The sequence below is a fragment of the Corticium candelabrum genome, chromosome 12, assembly GCF_963422355.1.
Source record: "Corticium candelabrum chromosome 12, ooCorCand1.1, whole genome shotgun sequence".
NCBI lineage: Eukaryota > Metazoa > Porifera > Homoscleromorpha > Homosclerophorida > Plakinidae > Corticium > Corticium candelabrum.
Window position 1 is genome coordinate 8,182,001 of NC_085096.1, and position 19,632 is coordinate 8,201,632.

The 19,632-nt window shown below is 41.2% G+C and overlaps 2 protein-coding genes across 3 annotated transcripts in view; both read left to right on the plus strand.

Moving 5' to 3' along the window:
* The window catches only part of LOC134188103 (coronin-1A-like), a 28,576-nt gene extending 9,221 nt beyond the window's left edge, over positions 1-19,355 (plus strand). For both annotated transcript variants that reach the window (XM_062656295.1, XM_062656294.1), the window contains exons 3-8: positions 1,040-1,204; positions 10,691-10,810; positions 11,755-11,859; positions 15,767-15,973; positions 17,616-17,975; positions 18,984-19,355. In XM_062656295.1, coding sequence (XP_062512279.1) covers positions 1,040-1,204; positions 10,691-10,810; positions 11,755-11,859; positions 15,767-15,973; positions 17,616-17,975; positions 18,984-19,151 — 1,125 coding nt within the window. In that variant the 3' untranslated portion in view covers positions 19,152-19,355. The remainder of the gene's footprint in view (positions 1-1,039; positions 1,205-10,690; positions 10,811-11,754; positions 11,860-15,766; positions 15,974-17,615; positions 17,976-18,983) is intronic.
* Positions 7,658-8,362, plus strand: LOC134188104 (uncharacterized). The gene has a single exon (XM_062656297.1). The coding sequence runs from the start codon at positions 7,896-7,898 to the stop codon at positions 8,289-8,291; it is 396 nt and encodes a 131-aa protein (XP_062512281.1). The 5' UTR covers positions 7,658-7,895; the 3' UTR covers positions 8,292-8,362.
* Positions 19,356-19,632: the final 277 nt, after the last annotated feature.

Below are 19,632 nucleotides of genomic sequence, written 5' to 3' on the forward strand. Positions count from 1 at the left end.
TGTATTGTATTACTGTAATGTCACAGGAAAACACCGCTGCCAAATGTTTGAATTCTTGGTTGTTGCTACCTACAAATTGAATCTATTAGTATCTGTCTGTCTGTGTTTGTCTTTCTGTCTGTTTGTCCGTATTTGTGTGTGTCTGTCTTTATGTCTTTTTGCCTGTCTTTCTGTCTGTCTTTGTGTCTATCTGTCTGCTTCTTGTTTTTGTTAGGGTTCTCTCCAGGATTTCAGAATAGCGTAGCAGAGATATATAGTAGTTGCCAGACATGCCCCTTACCACGATGTACCCCGAGATGCCCAGAAGTATGACACCACATTAGCGTCAGACAGCACGAGAGTATCAAAACTGTAGGTCAACTGCTTACTAATTAATCTACTGAAGCCTTTTGCCTTAAGATGTAAAGAATGAAGTCATTACAGCTTTTGTTTTCGCCATGAGATGTCTTTCATGTTCGTCTGCACACATGCATATGCACACTAACGCCATGAGCTTGCTGTATATGTAAGTACAGTGTACAGTACTGTACATCTGCCTTGGATAGAACACTTGTAAAATGGCTTGGTTGCATGGCTAGGGTTGCTTTGTGTGCTGCAGCACCATGCTACTACACTGTAGGGAGAACTCTGCAGAAATTGTTGCCCTACCATCAGAATTAGATGGCCTGTTTGTTTCATTGGACGTCATACACATCAACTGACAGGTTCATCATGCAAAATTTGTGGTGGTAAAGCAGTAATAAGAGCATTCTCACTATTAGGGTTGGTTTCTGGGTTTTAGAGGAGCTCTTTAAGAGAGGCTTTTATATAACCTATTTCCATAAGGGTGTTAAATTAATGAGGTCTTTGTGGATGGTTTTGTGGTGATTGGACACCAGTTTCAGCATGATGGATGTTACAGACAGACAGACAGACAGATGAGTCTTTCATTATGTATAGATGCTAGACTCATTGAAAGTGATGTTTATTATCTGTCTATTACTTTGTGTGTTTTCTAATTGTCATTTACATCTGTTTGATCATATTGCATTTTGTTTAGATTATGATATGGGATATTAGCACAGGAGAGGAGTTAGTGTCAATAGATTCCCATCCAGACATGATATTTAGCATGTCCTTTGATCCACTGGGTATTAGAATGGTCACAACGTGCAAAGACAAGAAGATTAGGGTTATTGATCCAAGGATCTCAGAAGTTGTAGCTGTAAGTGTGTGTGTGTGTGTGTGTGTGTGTGTGTGTGTGTGTGTGTGTGTGTGTGTGTGTGTGTGTGTGTGTGTGTGTGTGTGTGTGTGTGTGTGTGGACGTGTGTGCATGTGTGTGTGTGTGGACGTGTGTGCATGTGTGTGTGTGTGTGTGTGTGTGTGTGTGCATGGGTATGTGTGGTGCGATAGCTCAGTTGTTTAGAGAGTCTTCTGTGGAGTGTGTACATCCGGGAACTTGGAGGGTTACAGGTTCAAGTCACAGTGATGGCAAGCTATGGCATAATTTCCTTGGGCAAGAAACCCACACACACAAGCCTCTCTTGACTCAGGAGTATATATGAGTACCTGGTCTTTGACTGGGGTGGCAAAGGCCCCCGACTGCGACAAAGTCGATCAACCATTGGGGTCCTGGTGGGACTATGGGTGCCCACACCAAAGTTGGTGCTGCGAGTACCTGGCCAGGCTCCAGGAGATTACTTAGCACGGCCCATAGCTCTTCTGTAGTGCACAGGAACCTAGCCGTCTGACTAGGGGGCGTAACCGTAAACGGTAGCTCATTATTCATTTGCCATTTTTCCATTGTGTGTGTGTGTGTGTGTGTGTGTGTGTGTGTGTGTGTGTGTGTGTGTGTGTGTGTGTGCCTGTCGGGTACAAGACGTTGTTTGATGGCGTCACTCGGTTCACCTCATGTGCGTTCACTTGCAGAGGATTTTCGTGCCTCCCAAGTGCCTAGAAATGCACATAGAGCAAAGCAGGACAGGACAATATGTGTGTGTGGATGGGTTTGGTCTAACCTTATGCAGTAGAGAAACTAGTGATATTGAGTGTGCTGGTGGCAAAGTGCAACATGTGACATTTTTCAAATATATGGGATCAATAGTATTATAGTATCAAATGACATGAAGCTTAACATGGAGTTATCAGAGAGACTATCGTTGGCGGGCCAATGTTTTGGAGCCTTGAAAGAAAGTGTTTTTCTGTCTCGTCACATTAGAGTTGAAACAAGAAAATGTTTTATTCAGGGCGAAAGTGTTACCAACCTTGTATGGTTCTTCTTCATTTCAGTGACTAAACGTGACATCTTAAAGGAGCTTTCTGGAGATATGCGCTAGGCTGCTGGCTCTGCCTTCACTCGCTAATGGAAATCCATACTAATCAAGTTGGGTATCTGGGTGCTATCGCAGAGGAAACTCAACAGATGTACATTAATTAAGAATGTTTCATAACTTAAAAATTGACGGGGGCCGTTTCAACAATTTCGTCTGTCAAGTGGAGCATTTTTGCTTGCCATCAGACCACATGAGCCGTACTGACGCAGTCAAGTTCCTGGAAATTCTCTCTCTGTTGTTTCAATTGCTCCAAACACGGTAGAAACCGTCGTGCTATTTTTAGACCGTTTAGAGACTGACCTTCTTTTCGTGCAATTTATCTCCATTCGGCAACATTCGAGAGAATCAGTGTTTGTGAGATTTTTTGGCGTTGAAGGCAGTGGACGCTGTTGTCAATTGTCTTCTAACAGTTTACGAGGCACTCATCTTTAAACTGGAACACTTTCACGAACGCTCTCAATCAATGGACCTCGCTATTTCAGTTGCGCACTACGCTGTGCAGTTCTCTGGAGTGTTTCTTTAAGTCTATTGACCTTTGTAAATCAATGTCAAAGAGTAATGTTGGGGATTAATAAATTGCAACAGTTGGAAAGAGTAACATTAAATGAAATTCGTCGGATGCTGGGTTGCCTGGAAACACCAGCAGAGTCACTAATGGCAAGTAGGCTAAGATGGTTAGGGCATCTCAAACGCATGGAAGATCACTGTTTGCCCAAAAAGATCATGCATGGATGGTTACTTCCTCCTCGTCCACCTCGTGGAGTTAAGCTTCGTTGGAGGGATAAGGTAATGCAAGATGTCAATTGCAAAGATTGGAGTAAGTGATAATTGGTCTCAACTCACCCATAACAGACAACAATGAAGGGCCATTTGTATCACAAGAGGTAAATAATTTATTGGAGCAAGAGTGATGGCTGAAGATAAGCAGAGTAGAGAAAATTAAAAAATCAGAGGGAAAGCATTTCAGGTTATGAACCAGCAACCATTACAATGTATTAACTGTAAGCGAATCTACAAATCACAGTCTGGAAAGCTTAGACACAACTGTGATAGAGGAAATTTTTATCCTACACTGCAACAGGCGTCAGTGTGACATTTGCAGACGTCTTTTCAAAGGCAAAGTAGCAAGGAAAGACATAAATGTCGATCATAATTTCAGACATAATCTTCTACTTTGCTGTAAATGCTTTTTCTGTTGTAATACAGCTACTGTAAATCCACAAATTTTGTATGCATTTTATTTTCGTATTGTTTGTACAACTCCACTGTACTAAATTAATATGCATACTAAAATTTTTCTTGGATGACAAACTGTTATTAGAAATTGCCACTAGCAATGTTGATGATGTACCACAACACAAGATCCAACTGAACAATACACTGGTTTTACAACGACAGAAAACCAAAAATGAAACTTTCTACGTAGAACATGTCCAGTTTGCAACGTTATGATGTTATTCAACTCAAACTGTTTCTGAAAGTACTCTGACAGACATTTAGCAATGGCATCAACAGAAGATGAACCAGACATGTTCTTGCAGCAGTGATGGTTTGTTCTTTTGAATTAGTCCTAATGCGCACCCCAACACTACACTTTGGTTGACGATGCAGCTGCTTTCTCGTTTTTTTTGTCCAATGCAGTACGCGGTCCAAAAAGAAGGCGTCTGGCGTGACCTTTTTCTGTTAGTTGTAGCATTTTCTCAGGCCGTCAGTTCGATACTAACTCTTTTTGATACACACTGCGGATAGATTAAGCTGTTGACTTTTGTGATTCTGTGATTCAACAATTTTAGTAGACGAGCGCATGTCATAAGTCCACATTCTTCAGTGACTCGGGTAATGGTCAGCCTAGTCTTGCAGTCTTAAACATGATATTGTCCTCTCTTTCTGCGATTAGCTGATCTCGATCCACAGCTTTCTCTACACCATCATTCGCAACTGTAATGTCCTCTTGTTGGATCCTGGATACTGCTGCTCGCGATCTTCTTGGTACTAGTTGTTTTTAATCTTTTGTTGTGAGCCAAGCATAGATACCACTTTGCTTTAGCTTAGAACTCATGAATAACGTACACTGATGCACGTGGAATGAAACTGTTACCGTACTAGTGTGCGCTAAAATTGTCCGTCAAAGCCCGTACAAAAATTGTGGATTTACAGTATATAGATGGGCGGTTGAAGGTGTGTGTGTGTGTGTGTGTGTGTGTGTGTGTGTGTGTGTGTGTGTGTGTGTGCATGCAGAAGGGAAGTCTCTCTCCAAGTTTGTGCATGTGCACACATGCGTGTGGTGCTATTGCTCAGCTGGCTAGAGAGTCATCATAGATAATGAGTACATCCAGGACCCGTTAGAGTTGCAAGTTTTAAGTCACAGCGATGACAAGCTATGTCATAATTTCCTTGGGCAAAAAAACTCATACTCAATTGCCTCTTTTGACTAAAGAGTAGAAATGAGCACCTGGTCATTGACTGGGGATGGACAAGACCTCTGGCTAAGCTTCAGGAGGGATGTCAGTACTTGCCCAGAGACTCCACGTAGAGCACAGAGGCCTCATGCCCCATTCTTAGGGATGGGGATTTCTGTTCATGTGTGTGTGTGTGTGTGTGTGTGTGCGCGCGCGCGCGCGCGCGTGCATGCTTGCATCTGTGCATGTGTGTGTGCACATGTGAGTTCCCTTATCAAATTGAGCTTCCTTTGAAGCCACTGTGTTGGCATTTCACCATTAATGGTGAACTAAAGACCGGATCAGTATGCATGACGTGCATACCCCTTCACGTATCTTTTGTTTCGCACGTGGTAGTCATTTGTCGTCTATGAAGAGACCTTTACTACTCGAAAACTGCAGATTCTTTGCTGTTAGTGAAACCTGCATGTCTACCGCAGCCAATGCAACCACGGGAGCGTCGACGTCGACAGGATTCAGTCTCGTGCATTCACGATAACGATCAACATATGACTTACACATACCGTTTTGTGCTGTACTCTCCTTTCACAACGGAAACTGGATGCATTGCATAAGTTTTCGATGCTGCTGGACATCCGAAGCAACCGTAGCCAGTCCAGAGCGGTAGATGTCTGGAAGGGCTTGAAAACAAGATGATGCGTGCATACCGATCTGGTCTTTAGTGAAACCAAATTTCTGCATCATTAAAGCATGCAGTCTCGCTTGCTACGAACAAGATGAGCTTATAGTGGTTAGGAAACTGTTCCTATACACTATCTGCACGTCGATCCCTAAAAGTTTGACTGCTTTAGTTTTTTATCTTAGCTTTAGTTCCTGTTGATATTAATGTTATTGACACGATTTTGGTATAGAAAGAAGTGTGACAAGAGCATTGCAGCTATTATTTATTGGTGTTATGAGTTACTGTAAGGATTAGGCTCCAAGAACATGATGCAAGTACCAAGTAGTGTGCCACATCTATGTACGTGGTGTTAGCTAACTGTCAAAGTGAAGTAAGACATTTTCCTTGTGAAAGGTTAATTCAATAAATTATTGGAGGTTGATAATTGTGTTACAACCTTAAAGGAGAACTTCCACACTAATACAAGTTATTGTTTAATCAAAGTACTAGTTGCCACAACTCCGTTCGCAGAACAAGTTTTTGCCTAAGCCTATCAGGAAGAGAGCCTAAGCCTGTCAGGAAGAGAGAAACAAGAAGGCAAAGTTGGGGGCGTGTCGCATGAGCACTGCCATCTTGGATGATGACGTAGAAGCGTCTTATCTTCGCGTATGTATACATTGTTGTGTGGGCAAATCTGCATAGTATGGTGTATTGCATTGCGTACGGCTGTAATAATGAAGATAAGGACAGACAGCATAGTGTTCGTTTCTATTGACTACCACTTAACAACAAACCATTGCTGAAAGAGTGTTGTCCAAGTTTTGTCTGAAGGATCCGCCCTTGTCACCAAGCAGTCGTGTGTGTATGGAGCACGTCCACTCCGACTGCTTTGAGCGAGATTTACAAGCAGAGCTCTTAGGAACAAAACAAAGGGTGTGCCTGAAGCCCAACACTGTTCCAACACTCTTCTCTTTTGTAAGCAGTACATCAGCGAGGGTGACAGGCAAGCGACGACACCATGTTTACGTAAACAATCCCTACTTCTATAGCACAAACTAGTAACTAGGAAGTTTAAGAATTTACTAGAACAGTCATCATCTAAAGCAGCTAAAGAGGAATCTCAGCAAGAAGTTGAAGAAATGGAAGACAAGGAGATACCAGAATCAAACACTCTACCAATAATGTGTACCAATAATGTGTGATGCATCAACACAGTATGATCTGTCACAGATCCAGAAGAACATTCATATTGTTTAACCTCCCTCCCATTCCTTCAGCTTATAGGGCATTTCATCCTCTTAACATTCTTAATAGCAGCTGCCCCAGGGACTCCTACTGCTTCCTGTATAGAGTCTGAGGGAGAGGTAACACGTGACTTTTATACTGGTCTACGATCCTTTCAATGATACAGCTGCTACAGACACATCAGTTCAGTTAGATGAAACCAAAAATTACCGACAGAAGCTGAACCAAAATACATTGTTTTCGGTAGCTGCCTCCACATGCTTTTTCGATTCTGTCCAACATGCGGAGCAGTTGTTGAAAGCGCATCAGAACACTTACAAGGAAGCATGTCAACTGTGACACTGCAGTGCTCCAATGGTCATTCCATTACTTGGAACTCACAGCCATTAGTCAAGGACATTCCAGCAGGCAACTTATTAGCAGCCAATGCAATCGTTCTCTGTACTGGAAGCTTTGCAAATTTTCGTAATTCGCCCATGTTTTTAAACTGCAGTTCATGAGCGAATCTACCTTCTATTGAATCCCAGATGCGTACCTCGTACCAGTCATAAATGACTTTCGGGAAAAACACCAGAGATCCATTCTTGAACAGTTCAAAGACACCCCTATGTCTCCTAGGAGACGGGTGCTGTGATAGTCCCGGCTGTGATAGTCCCGGCTGTTTTGCCAAATATGGCACATACACTCACATTGAGCAGGAAATTGGACTAATACTTGACTTCCAACATATTCAAGTCAGTGAAGTTGCCAACTCTGTTGTCATGGAACGAGAAGGATTTAAACGTTCACTTCAAAAGCTTCAAGCTGAATGCTTGCATATCAAATTAATTTAATTGCAACTGACAGACATATCCAAATTGCAGCTACCATGAAAAGAAGTACCCCAACATAGACCATTAATTTGATGTTTGGCATGTGTCTAAAGGAATAGCAAAAAAGCTGACACAGAAGGGAAAATCTAAGAGATGCACTAAACTCCTGCTATGGATCCAAGCCATCTCTATCACCTGTGGTGGTCTTCTCAGTCTTGTGATGGAGACTCCCAAATACTTACTGAAAAGTGGACATCAGTTATCCTCCAAATAGTAAATGTCCACTCTTAGGAAGGTGCTAGCAAGTTTACAACATGTGAACATGAAGAGCTAATAAGTGAGGAATGTAACGAAAAATACTGGCTAAAGCCTAACTCCGATGCTCATGAGGCCCTAAAAGAGGTTGTTTTAGACAAAAAAATTACTGAAAGACATAAAAAAGCTCACCAAGTTTTGTCACACAGGCATGCTAGAAGTGTATCACTCACTTGTCACAAAGTACTGTCGTAAAAGGCAGCATTCTGTGTATAAGGGCATGACTGCAAGAATCCAACTGGCTGCTCTGGACCATAATCAGAACATTGGTCGAGAACAAGCAGCAACAAGTGAAGGAATCACGAGGTATGACGTATTTCCTGAAGCTACTAAAGCCTGGGTAGCAAAGCCTATAGCTGAGACAAAATCATATGAATACCTCCACAAAATTTCAACGTCTGTGCTGAAGAGTAGATCAATGGAGCAGAATCCCATCAGACACCACAAAGCTAAATCTCCACCAGTGGACTTAGCCACAAATATAGCTGGGCATGAACAGCCTCCCAAAGAAGAGATTATATGTCGAACTAGTACTCGATTGCATTAGAAGTACTCTGTCAGTTGTCTGTATCAACTATTTATTTATTTGCCAATACATCGCTGAGAATCATTAGCATCTCTAAGGCCAACATAGTGCCCACTCTCTTCTGGAAACGCTCTGCGTGCGGCAGACACCACACACGATGGTATGACTACTTGTACTCCTCTTCCCAACTTCTCATGAGCCCAGTGAGTAAATTGGTAGTAAGTCGCGAGTCTCAAAAGCCTACACAGAGTGACCATGCACTAGCAGGTGAGACTGAACGTGGTCGTAGCTTCAAATCATACCTGATCGTAAGATGTTCTGTAATGGAGCCTGGAGAGACATTCGTGACACCTACCGCTGTGCGTAGAACTTCATAGTGCAAGCAGACAGTGTGAAAACTTTATGCGCTGTCGCACATCTCACGCCATGAAATCTCCAGTTCAGAGCATTGACTGCCTTGCAGCAGATGCATTCTGTAATGCTCAGCATGACAATACACAAACCACAAGTACACCAGTTGGTGCTTTCTATTTGTTCCGTACGCGTATCGGACGTGATGTGTTTGGTCATCGTCGTCGCTACCACCAGACTCACTTTCTGACATTTCTCCAGCATTTCGAACGGGTTCAAAGTTATATGGACAGATAGTTTCCATTGTTTTCTTCAGCTGCTGCGAGACATACGCACAGGTAAGACACTTCTACGTCATCATCCAAGATGGCGGCACTCATGTGACACGCCCCAACTTTGCTATCCTGATTCTCTCTTCCTGACAGGCTTAGGCAAAAACTTGTTGTGCGAGTGGAGTTGTGACAACTAGTACTTTGATTAAACATTAACTTGTATTAGCATGGAAGTTCTCCTTTAATTTTATTGATTTTTTTAATGCAAGCAACATTGGATTATCATGTGACATGTAGAGATAATCATCACTTGTGATGGCATCATGTTCTGTAATGCAGCAAAGGGTGAGAGGATGACTAGTTTGTCTATATCTCATTAATTACCAAAATAAACAGAAATCAGACAAAAGAAAGCACTTTCATGATTTGGTTTGGTTTGTCAGCCCCCTGCACTCAACAGTGTTTTTTTTGTCAGTGGGTGAACTACTCGGCAAATTATAATGATGACTTACTGTGCTGTACATGCAGTTGTCATATAGCTTAGTGATGACTTTGGAGACAGCCCAACACACGTGTGCAGTACATGTTTCCACACAGCCTTGCAAGCTTATACATACGCATCTTAATGCACTTTTACTTTGACATAGTACTGCATGCAGCAAGAACGTTAAGTCCTTATTAATAGCTACAAGCTTGCTAAACATTACTGAAGCTCGACTTCTTTAGGTGAACCGTAAGTGTTATCTACTCTTTTTTACTATGAGAGCAGAAGTTGGAGCTTCTGAATTTCTAAATACTGGTGCAGTGTACTGAGACTGTTCTTGTTGTCTGAAGATCTGCATCTATGGTTTTTGAAAGCTACGAGTCAAAGGAGCAGGACTTTGAAGAAGTCACGTGACTTGCGAGGAGCGGTATACTAACGGGGTTCTATTTGCCCCAAATCTCTGTGGCTGGCTGGCTGGCTAACTATCTATGTACGCCAAAAAATGACCATATATGGGTGTCACGCTTCAGGAATGTATGGTATGCAAGCGAGTGACCAATCACGACGCATTGGTCTTCTTTGTGTCGCACGCGGCAACGAGGGACAATGGTCAGGCAGCCAATCACTATGCGCTGTTTGACATGAGAGAACATCTAGCCAGAAAGACGTCAATTTTTGATCAGAAACAACAAAAACCTATTTCAAGTAGCGCTACCTGAAAATCTACGAGCATCCAATCTTGCTGCCGTAGAATGCACAAACGTGAAGAGTAGTGCACGTGTTACGTATGGGACTTCCTTGCTAACGTGCGTTGCCAACTACCGATACGTTACAGCTAAATTATGTACGTAACGCGATACACAAAGACATACAGAATTTATAACTGTAGCTTTGGAAAAATTAGAACCGGCTGCTATCCTGTCTACGGTCGACAGAAGGAGCAGTCGGCAGCTGTGGTGTTTGAATACACTCTGCGTGCGTACACGAGACTGATTAGGGGAAGATAAATTTGCTTTACTCAGGATAGAAGCTACTCCCAATAAGTATTGCTTCGTAGCTTTCATTTGAAGCGACGCTCGACGGAGGTTCACGCATTACTAGTAATAACACCTGAACTTTATTTGGTAATTACTTGTGGAAATTGTTCTTTAAATGGTGAAGTTTGGCAAATTGTCTAACACTGAACTTGCAAACAAAATTTCTTAGAAATACTTTATTAAGTTTAATGACTTGCGTGTTGTATTTTGTAATGTTATATATGAATGTGTCTCTCATTGATTTACTACATGTTATCATTTGTGTTTTATGTTTAGGTTGGAGAAGGGCATGCAGGCACGAAAGCATCTCATGTTGTGTTTCTTGGAGATTCAGGTCGGATTTTTAGTACTGGATTTTCACGGGGCAATGAACGGCAATATGCTGTTTGGGATGCGGTAAGCAAAGAGTTTATTTGTAGTCTTGCTTTGTTTTATTGTATGCTTGTGTTTATGGTTTGGATGGTTTGCATTATTTGTTTATCAGATTTATTACCTTATGTTCATTATGCTTTTATCGGCATTGGCTTGTTTATTTGTGGACGTGATTACTCAATGTGTGTGGATGGACTTTTTGATGAACTTGGGCAGGATAGAATTTTGATAGAGGAACAATCTATTAGTTTTTAGATTAATCCATTGTCATTTAAATGGTATGTGTACATGCTAAGTGGTATGTGTACATCATCAAAACGTAACATGCTAAGGTGAAGGAACATATGACAGGTATTAGGATCTTGTTCTTATGGCAATTTTATTTTAGGAAGCAACTTGCTCTTGAGCTTTGAATGGATGGCTACATGAATTAACAGTATCACCGGTTACCATTTTCGCTTGCAGTGTGAAATAGACAGACATTTTCTGGTTTTCAAATTTGATTATCACCTGTCTTTTCAAACTATATGCTATATCTAAATAACTAATGAAACAATGCCGTATGGAGGAATCGTTTATCACTTTTACTCATTGTCATTACTTGGCTAAACTGACAGTGTTTTGTGGTTGTAAGCATGGGTTTTATGCAGCTGTTGCTACCAGTTTCCTCTAGTTTTCAGAAAGTGTTACTGCGTCAACAGCTAATATTCAAGGAGATCATTTACCTATCTTAACTGCAGACACCAAATTAGTGTTTCAAATTATGGGTTATTTTTTGCACTGATTCTAACTTTACCAACTAATATCTAGTGTGTGTGTGTGTGTGTGTGTGTGTGTGTGTGTGTGTGTGTGTGTGTGTGTGTGTGTGTGTGTTTGTGTGTGTGTGCATGAGTGTGCTCATATACAGTTGTGTGTATGGGCGTGGACTTGTCTTTGTTGGACAGCCAACATTGTTTTGTGTGTTACAGAAAGATCTGTCCAAGCCATTAATGATGGACAACATTGACTCATCATCTGGTGTTCTCCATCCTTACTACGATGATGACAGGAAAGTGGTGTATGTTGCTGGAAAGGTATGTTGCAAGTTTGCTGTGTGATGAGGGATGCACATGCGTAGGATTACCTATAGAAGTTTGCACTTGTAAATAGAGTTCAGTCTTGTGTTCGGCATAGGGTGTCTTGGTCATCACGGTGGTGACAGGAGTGAGATTTGAACCCACGCCTCCAAAGAGACTGGACTTTAGTAAGAAATTTGTATTGGTCACGGATGCAAACAATCAAGGAGTAGGGGCGATTTTAGCAAATCGGGAACAAGCACGAGCACAGTTGAAGCCCATCGCATTTTACCATCATGCATTGACACAGGCAGAGAGACGCTATGGGACAACTGAAAAGAATTACTTGCAGTGGTTCTTGCTATTAAGAAATTCAGAATGTATTTAGGAAAACCTGATCTTATTACAGATTAGAAAGCACCCCAATGATTGTATTCACTGAATATATGGTGGATGAAAAGGGAAGGAGAGGCCGCTGGCTTGAATTTTTGCAGCAGTATGAGATCAATCAAGGCTGGGAAGAGTGATACGATGGCAATGGCAGATTATTTGTCATGAGTTGGAGCAGATGGTCACTTGGTGGCAACTCTGCAAGCACAAATGAAGGAGAGGTGTTTAGGACAGGAATCAGGGCCAGTATTTGATTTGGAACTAATTTGACAAAAACAAAAACAAGAGAAAGAATTAGAGATAGTGAGGAGGCTTTTGGAGAAGGAAAAGAATCAGAGAGAGAATATTCAGGGGAACATTACAGATGACATATTAAGACATGCAATCAGACAAAGCCGACTAAGGGCAGGCATGGATGGTGTACTTCGATATGTGAACTATAAAAGACACTCGTCATCAAAGAAACTGTTGGGTACAAAAGAGGAATGGTTGGTAGTGCTGACAATTTTTTACGTCGCAGATTTCTTCATGTCATTCATAATATACCAGTTTCTGGACATATGGGTCAAGAGAGGACATGGCAACAGGCAAGAAAGAGTGTTTGGTGGCTGGGTTTGAAGCGAGATGTGCAGGAGTATGTGAGAGGTTGTAATGAGTGTCAGTTACACAAGAGACCCAAACACCCCAAACGAGCATCTTTGTTGAATACGGATATATTCCAGCGCATCCACTGGATGGGTACAGATTGGCTTTTGCGGCCCTTTCCAGAAGTCTATGCCAGATAGATGTCAATGTGTTAGCTATGCAAGATGTGTTTAGTAGGTTTTGTCTCCTTGTGCCTACGAAAGATTGTGAGGCAGAGACAGCAGTTCAAGTAGTGATGGATCGTTGGGTGTGTCAATTTGGAGTACCCTGGCTATGCAGTCCGATCAAGGTCCACACTTTACAGCGGAGGTATTTGAAGAAATGTGCAGGCAGCTTGGGGTGGCACACAGACTCAGTTCCCCAAATCACCCTTGTTTTCAAGGTCAAGTGGAGAAGCAAAGTTTGTTGACAATGTACGATGTGTAATAGAGGACAATTTAATTTCGTGGCTTAGGGCAGTGACAGCCATACAACTAGCTCACAATACAGCAGTCAATGGAACAACTGGATACTCACCCCATCAACTTCTGTATAACTAAGAGCCAAGGAGACCAGAATCTCTACTAGTAAAAAGATGGGCAGAGTCTGGGACAACTAGCAGATGAGATGTGCAGAACGCAGGAGAATATTCGACAAATGGCAAGGAATCGAGTACAAAAAAGTTTTACAGCTGGTGAATGGGATTTACAGAAAAAGTAAAGAAATGCATTGAATATCATTAGGAAAAGCGGAAACAGAGAATGACAGAACCAGGCAAGCCAGTTGAGATTGACCAGTTGGTACATGTACGCAGAACTTACAACGTTCAGAGAGGCAGAAATTAGGCAAGATGGCTCCCTACAAAAGTCCACAATAACGGGTAATTGATAGGAAGGGATGCACGTATTGATGTCAACAACTACAGGCAGCTAATTTCAGGATCTATATGATGAATTGGAAGCCAGGACAGGATGACGTCGTGTCAAGTACAAGTGTAGAAGATCAAGATTCAGATGAAAGCACAGCAATGGTGCCAGGCGATTCAGGGGAGGAATCAAGTGATCAGGTGGATAGGGAGGTGAGAGCCTCAAGGAGGATGAGGACACGACCAAGACATTTGAGCCCTGATCCTCAGCAGAAACGATATCAGGAAGTGGAGTATGAAAGTCAAGACATGGACGATGATTGATAAGTAGTGTGGGTACGTAGGACACTAACGGTTGTATGGTAGAACACTAATTGTTAGAAGGGGAGTGGGATGAGGGATGCGCATGCATAGGGTTACCTATAGAAGTGTGCCCTTGTAAATAGAGTTCAGTCTTGTGTTTGGAATTGGGTGACTCGGTCATCACACCTGTATGACTGTTTGGGTTTGACAGTGTGTTATAGATTGTGGTAAAGGTTCTCTGATTGGTCATGCTAGCTGCTTGATTACTTGATGATTTAGCATTATATGCTTGCATCACGCAGATTTCTTTTCTGGTGTTTTAATTTTACTTTTTATTTCAATTTGCTGTACAATGTATCAGTGTTGGCCGATACCACAATATCGCCTTTGGATGATGAGGACGCAGTTGTTTTTGCAATTGGAATGTGACATATTGTGTATTCCAAGTTTGCATGCATATCTGAGGGTCTCTCACATGTTTCACAGGTCAATGTCATGAAGCACGTGCAAACTGCCCTTTCCATGATATGTTCACTAGACAGTTTTGCTGAATCAATGCCAGTGCCGTGTCTTCAAATCTTATTGCAAAAGCAAATGTGACATCACCAGTTTAACAATAGGTAGGGTAGAGCAACGAAGACAGCAAACCCAAAACGACTGACACGGTGATATCTGGTGCCTGCCATAGGAAAGTTGTTTGCAAGAGCAGCTTGTCTGGTGGAAGGCATGAGAACAAAGTTTTCCACTGCTGTCAAAACTAGCTAAGAATATTTAGTCATTTGTGCCACTAGTGCAGCTTCAGAGCAGCGGTCCACAACATCAGGGAACATTGTCACTCCTAGACGTAACTGACTGAAACCAAAATATGGTAAAATGTTAGTGGTTTATCAGAAACCTCTAGCCCAACTGTAAATAAGATTTCTGCATATGAGATGATGAGCATCTTTGCAAGATCAACAGAGTTATTGTGAGGTTACAGAGTTGTAAATTTGTTGTTGCAAGTAGACAATATATATCATGATATCATTGACTGGCTGACAAATGGTATCATGGGTGAGTATTTTCTGATATCTCCCAACACTGCAATGTGTAATGCTAGTGAATGTTACCAATAATGCTAGTAGTCATTTGTTTTAGTCTTGTTCTTTGCAGAGGCTCGTGCAAGCTTTTGTGCAATTACATAGCATGAGTTGTTTCGTAGTTGCTAGTTTTAGCTGGCTCTTCTTGTGGCTGTTTTTATGGAGCCGGCTTTTATATGTCTCTAAGGTGACACATGCATGCCAACATCTGTGTTTTGGCATACTTTAATTTTGCATACCCTGATTTTGCAATAATAGTAGTACATGTACTTTGGCCAGTCTGAAGTCATACAGCTGGTTTGTAACTGAGTTACCGCCATAGACAGACACTAAGAATTCTGGACATAGCACCAACGTTTTAGGTATGACTACAATTGTATAGGGCATGGCATTACACAACGCCATGCTTAACTGAAAGCATAACTGGAACGGGTGGCATATTCAGCTGCACCTGCTAAATGACGGGAAATTTTGCTTTATTGGTTGTCTGCCTTATTGTGTGTAGTTGCACTTTTATGCGATTTTATTACTAGATACCAGTATGTTACATACTACCATATCTTACATACTAATATGCTACATACTACCATATCTTACATACCAATATACATACCAATATGTTACATACTACCATATCTTGCATACTAATATGTGAAATGTTTAGGGAGACGGCAATATTCGTTATTATGAGGTTGTCAAAGAACGTCCATACTGCTACTATCTTGAGGTCTACAAATCCTCAGACGCCCAACGGGGTTTGGGTATTTTACCAATGAGAGCACTTAATACGAAGGAGTGTGAAGTGATGAGGATGTACAAGCTGCACTCAAAGAACCTATGTGAAATAGTCAGCTTCTACATTCCAAGAAAGGTTTAGAGTGATAACTAAGTTGTGGCACATTATGTAGGTTAGTATAGAAGTGTATTTCTGTGTAGTTGAATTGCAAACTGTTTTTATTTTGTTTTGAATGTTAGATGTTATTATATCTTACACACAGTGCAGTGACAAACTGGCAATGTACAATTGTACACTGTGAGACAGAATTAACAAATTTGTTAAGCTATGAGCGCAAAGAAGGACACCACAATAAGTGGTGGACTGCTTCGCGAGAAGCTCACTCTAAACAGGCTGAATTGACTTCCAGTCTGTCTGTCGTTATGTTGCTATGTTTGTTTGTATGTACCTATGTTAGTTTGTATGTGTGTGTCATGCTTGGGGAGTTTGTCAAGCCGATCAGCAATCGTTTTGGAACTCAAAATGTAGGTTACGTAACACTAGTTTGTCAGCATCAATCTCTGTGGAGGTTTGTTGAGCCAATCAACAGTCCTTATATATATATATATATATATATATATATATATATATATATATATATATATATATATATATATATCAATTACGGTCAAACCGTCGTCAAACTGAGAAGCGCAGAGTAAGGTTCAGGTAATAGTTGTGTGCATCTGTTACTTTTTACAGAAGTATCCCAAAATAGACGAATTCACCATTCTTCAAGAAGCCAAGCGAAGGTCTCTTGGGACCATGCATGCACCGACCATTGCATGCGCACGACCAACATGTCATCCATGATCTTCAAGAGAGCATTAGGTTTTCTAGGTGTAAGTGGGACTTATGATGAACGATCGACATCGTCTTGCAAGAAAGATTCGTAGGAAACGTTGACGCTTTCTTTTGTATCTGTGTCGCTTCACAGTACTGTATTGGTAGGAGACGTACATTAATCTCTAGCTACGAGCATGACGAATTAATTACCGGAACAAAAGATATGATAGAACGGCTCAGCGAAAGCATGATCATAAACGTGTCCACCTCAATAGTAAATATCTTCAAGCGATGCAGGAGCGCTACAAAATTGAGAAATAACATGAGTATAGCAAGCCCGATATGTCACGTGCAAGAGTTATGCATGCACATGTGCTAGTGTGGGACGTTGATGACATTTAGTTAGTTATCTGTAATCACATTGACACATCCCTGTGTTTTCAAAGAATTATGCATTCTAGCAACAATTACAGGCTAACGATTAATTAATGCTAATGACAATAGATAGACAAAAATTAATAAATTTACATTGATATTCACAAGTACAAACACACACACACACACACACACACACACACACACACACACACACACACACACACACACACACACACACACACCACATTGACACACAACTACACGCACATATACACACATATATAGGCTCGTAGCTCTGAAGCGAGTAGAACACAGCTTCATTTACTAGTAGGTGTTTGTGGTAATGGACAGACAAACAGACAAAACAGACAAACTTATAACAAAAGATAAAGAAACATTTAAATTCTGTGCAGATACCTTGTAGGTAAACATACTCTAACATATAGACTAGTGATTATTAGTTACTAATATAATTTATGCCATACTTACTGACTAGTGCTTGTGACTGAGAAGTGGTCTTTCCCAGCATGCTGTTCTCTTATTTGCAATACGTTGACTATATTTAATGTTGCAGTCTGACTTGTTCCAAGACGATCTCTATCCTGATACTTATGCTGGAGAACCAACCATCTCTGCTGAAGACTGGCTGGCTGGTACCATGCCAACGTTGAAGAAAGTTTCTATGAAACCAACAGGGTCTGGCCCATCTACTCCACAGCGCCGCAGCACAGACAGGGACGTTGAGGAGAAGCCTGTAGAAAAAAGGGAACCCAAACGTGACACAAGGCAAGAGGAAAGGAAGGAAGCTAAGCCAAAACATGAAGAAAGGAGGCACAAGCAAGAGGAAAAGCATGAAGAGAGGCATGAGGAACCTGCTGAGAAGCCGGTAATAAGGACTGCTGAGAAGGCAGTATCCAAGAAAGCAGAGAAGGATGTAAGTTAGCAGTTTGTCATTTTAGTATCGTTGGTGGTATCTGTAGTATATCAGTGTATCTCTTTAGTTCCTTTGTCTGTTTGTTCTCTCCATATACAGGGTGTTTCAAAGTATGGTTCCAATGAAATGTACAGAATGAACGCTATACTTCTGTGGTCCAGTATGTGCAACGTTCTTGCAGTGAACGTATTTGTAAATTTAGAGTAATAAATGGATGTCGTTTCAAACATTATTGTAACTGATAAACTAGCTGATAATTGATAAATTAAATAATAACGTTAGTGGTATTCTATGTAATTTTTCTTGTGGGGCCAGACTTTTGGGACACCCTGTATGTCTCTGTACTGAGATTGTCACTTTGTTGGTTGGTTTGTTGTTCGTGTATCTGTTGGTATGTAGTATGCATGTATATGGTAGCACAGGGTCAGTCAGAATTTTAGTAACAAGAACACACAGAGACAAACAACTACATATTGTTTTACAGCAATTGCTAAAAAGCAGGCATAAGCGAGTATGCTTGTCTCATCACATCTTGGTATATGAGATATCTCAAAAGTCATGTACATCTGGTTGAGGAAACTCCCTTGGTTTTCTCTACAATGTACTTTATTTTTAACTCTTGTTGCTACAGATTCATTATTCCCATACTTTTAACTCTTGGAGCTGCGTACTTTATAGTATGGCTAAGATTTACAGTATTGAGACATTGATGTAAAGCTGTAACTAGTGACTTTTGAGCAGAATCTACCTAGTCCATCATTTGCTTTTATCAGTTTGTTGTTGGTCTGTTTGTATGTCTATTTGTCTGTCTGCTTGTTTACTAGTTTGCTGTTTATTTATTGGCATGTCTGTTTATCGTCTGCCTGCCTGTCTGTCTGTCTGTCTGTCTCTTTGTCTGTCTGTCTCTCTGTCTTTTCTTTACATGTTTATCTGCTTGTTGGTTGTGTCGCATGGCTACACTATCAAAAAAAATTTCACAGACGTTTTTGTCTCATTACTTTGTTGTAGTACAAAAAGCTCTACTACGAAGCTCGTGAAGAAAACTTGCGACTAAAGGATGAGATTGGTGAGATTGACAGCTTGCGAAGAGAAATTGATGACCTCAAAGCTCAGATCAAAAGCAAAGACATCAAGATTAGACAGCTTGTTATGGAGGTTGAAGATCTCAGCACGTAGATTTAACTTTGCGATGGAAAGTGGCCACAGAGTGATTAGGACATGTGATTTGCTGTTTTGTGCTTCTTCATAGACTTTGTCGGTTGCTATTATGTATTTTATGACATCAATGTATGGCCGGTTTCTGCCTCATGGACATTAGTAGTGGCTTTTATAGAATGGTGTTTGTTGTGAATGTGGCCTAATTGAATACGAAGTCGAACAGCCTGTGTGTAACTATTAGTGACAATTTAGACTTGGGCCACCATTTGTCAACATATCTTGCATAGGCTTAGGACTTTTGGAAGCCAAATGGGCCATAGCCCCCAATCATTTCCTGTTTTAGTTACATTATTCCCAAATTCTATAAGTGATACGTGTTTGGCTCCCTTGACCTCGAAATCTTTTTACGCCTATGCCTTGAATCAACAGAAGCTGGTCTATGGGTGCATGGCTGCTTTGAACTATTAGGGGCTTATTTTGGTGGGTATGACTATATTGA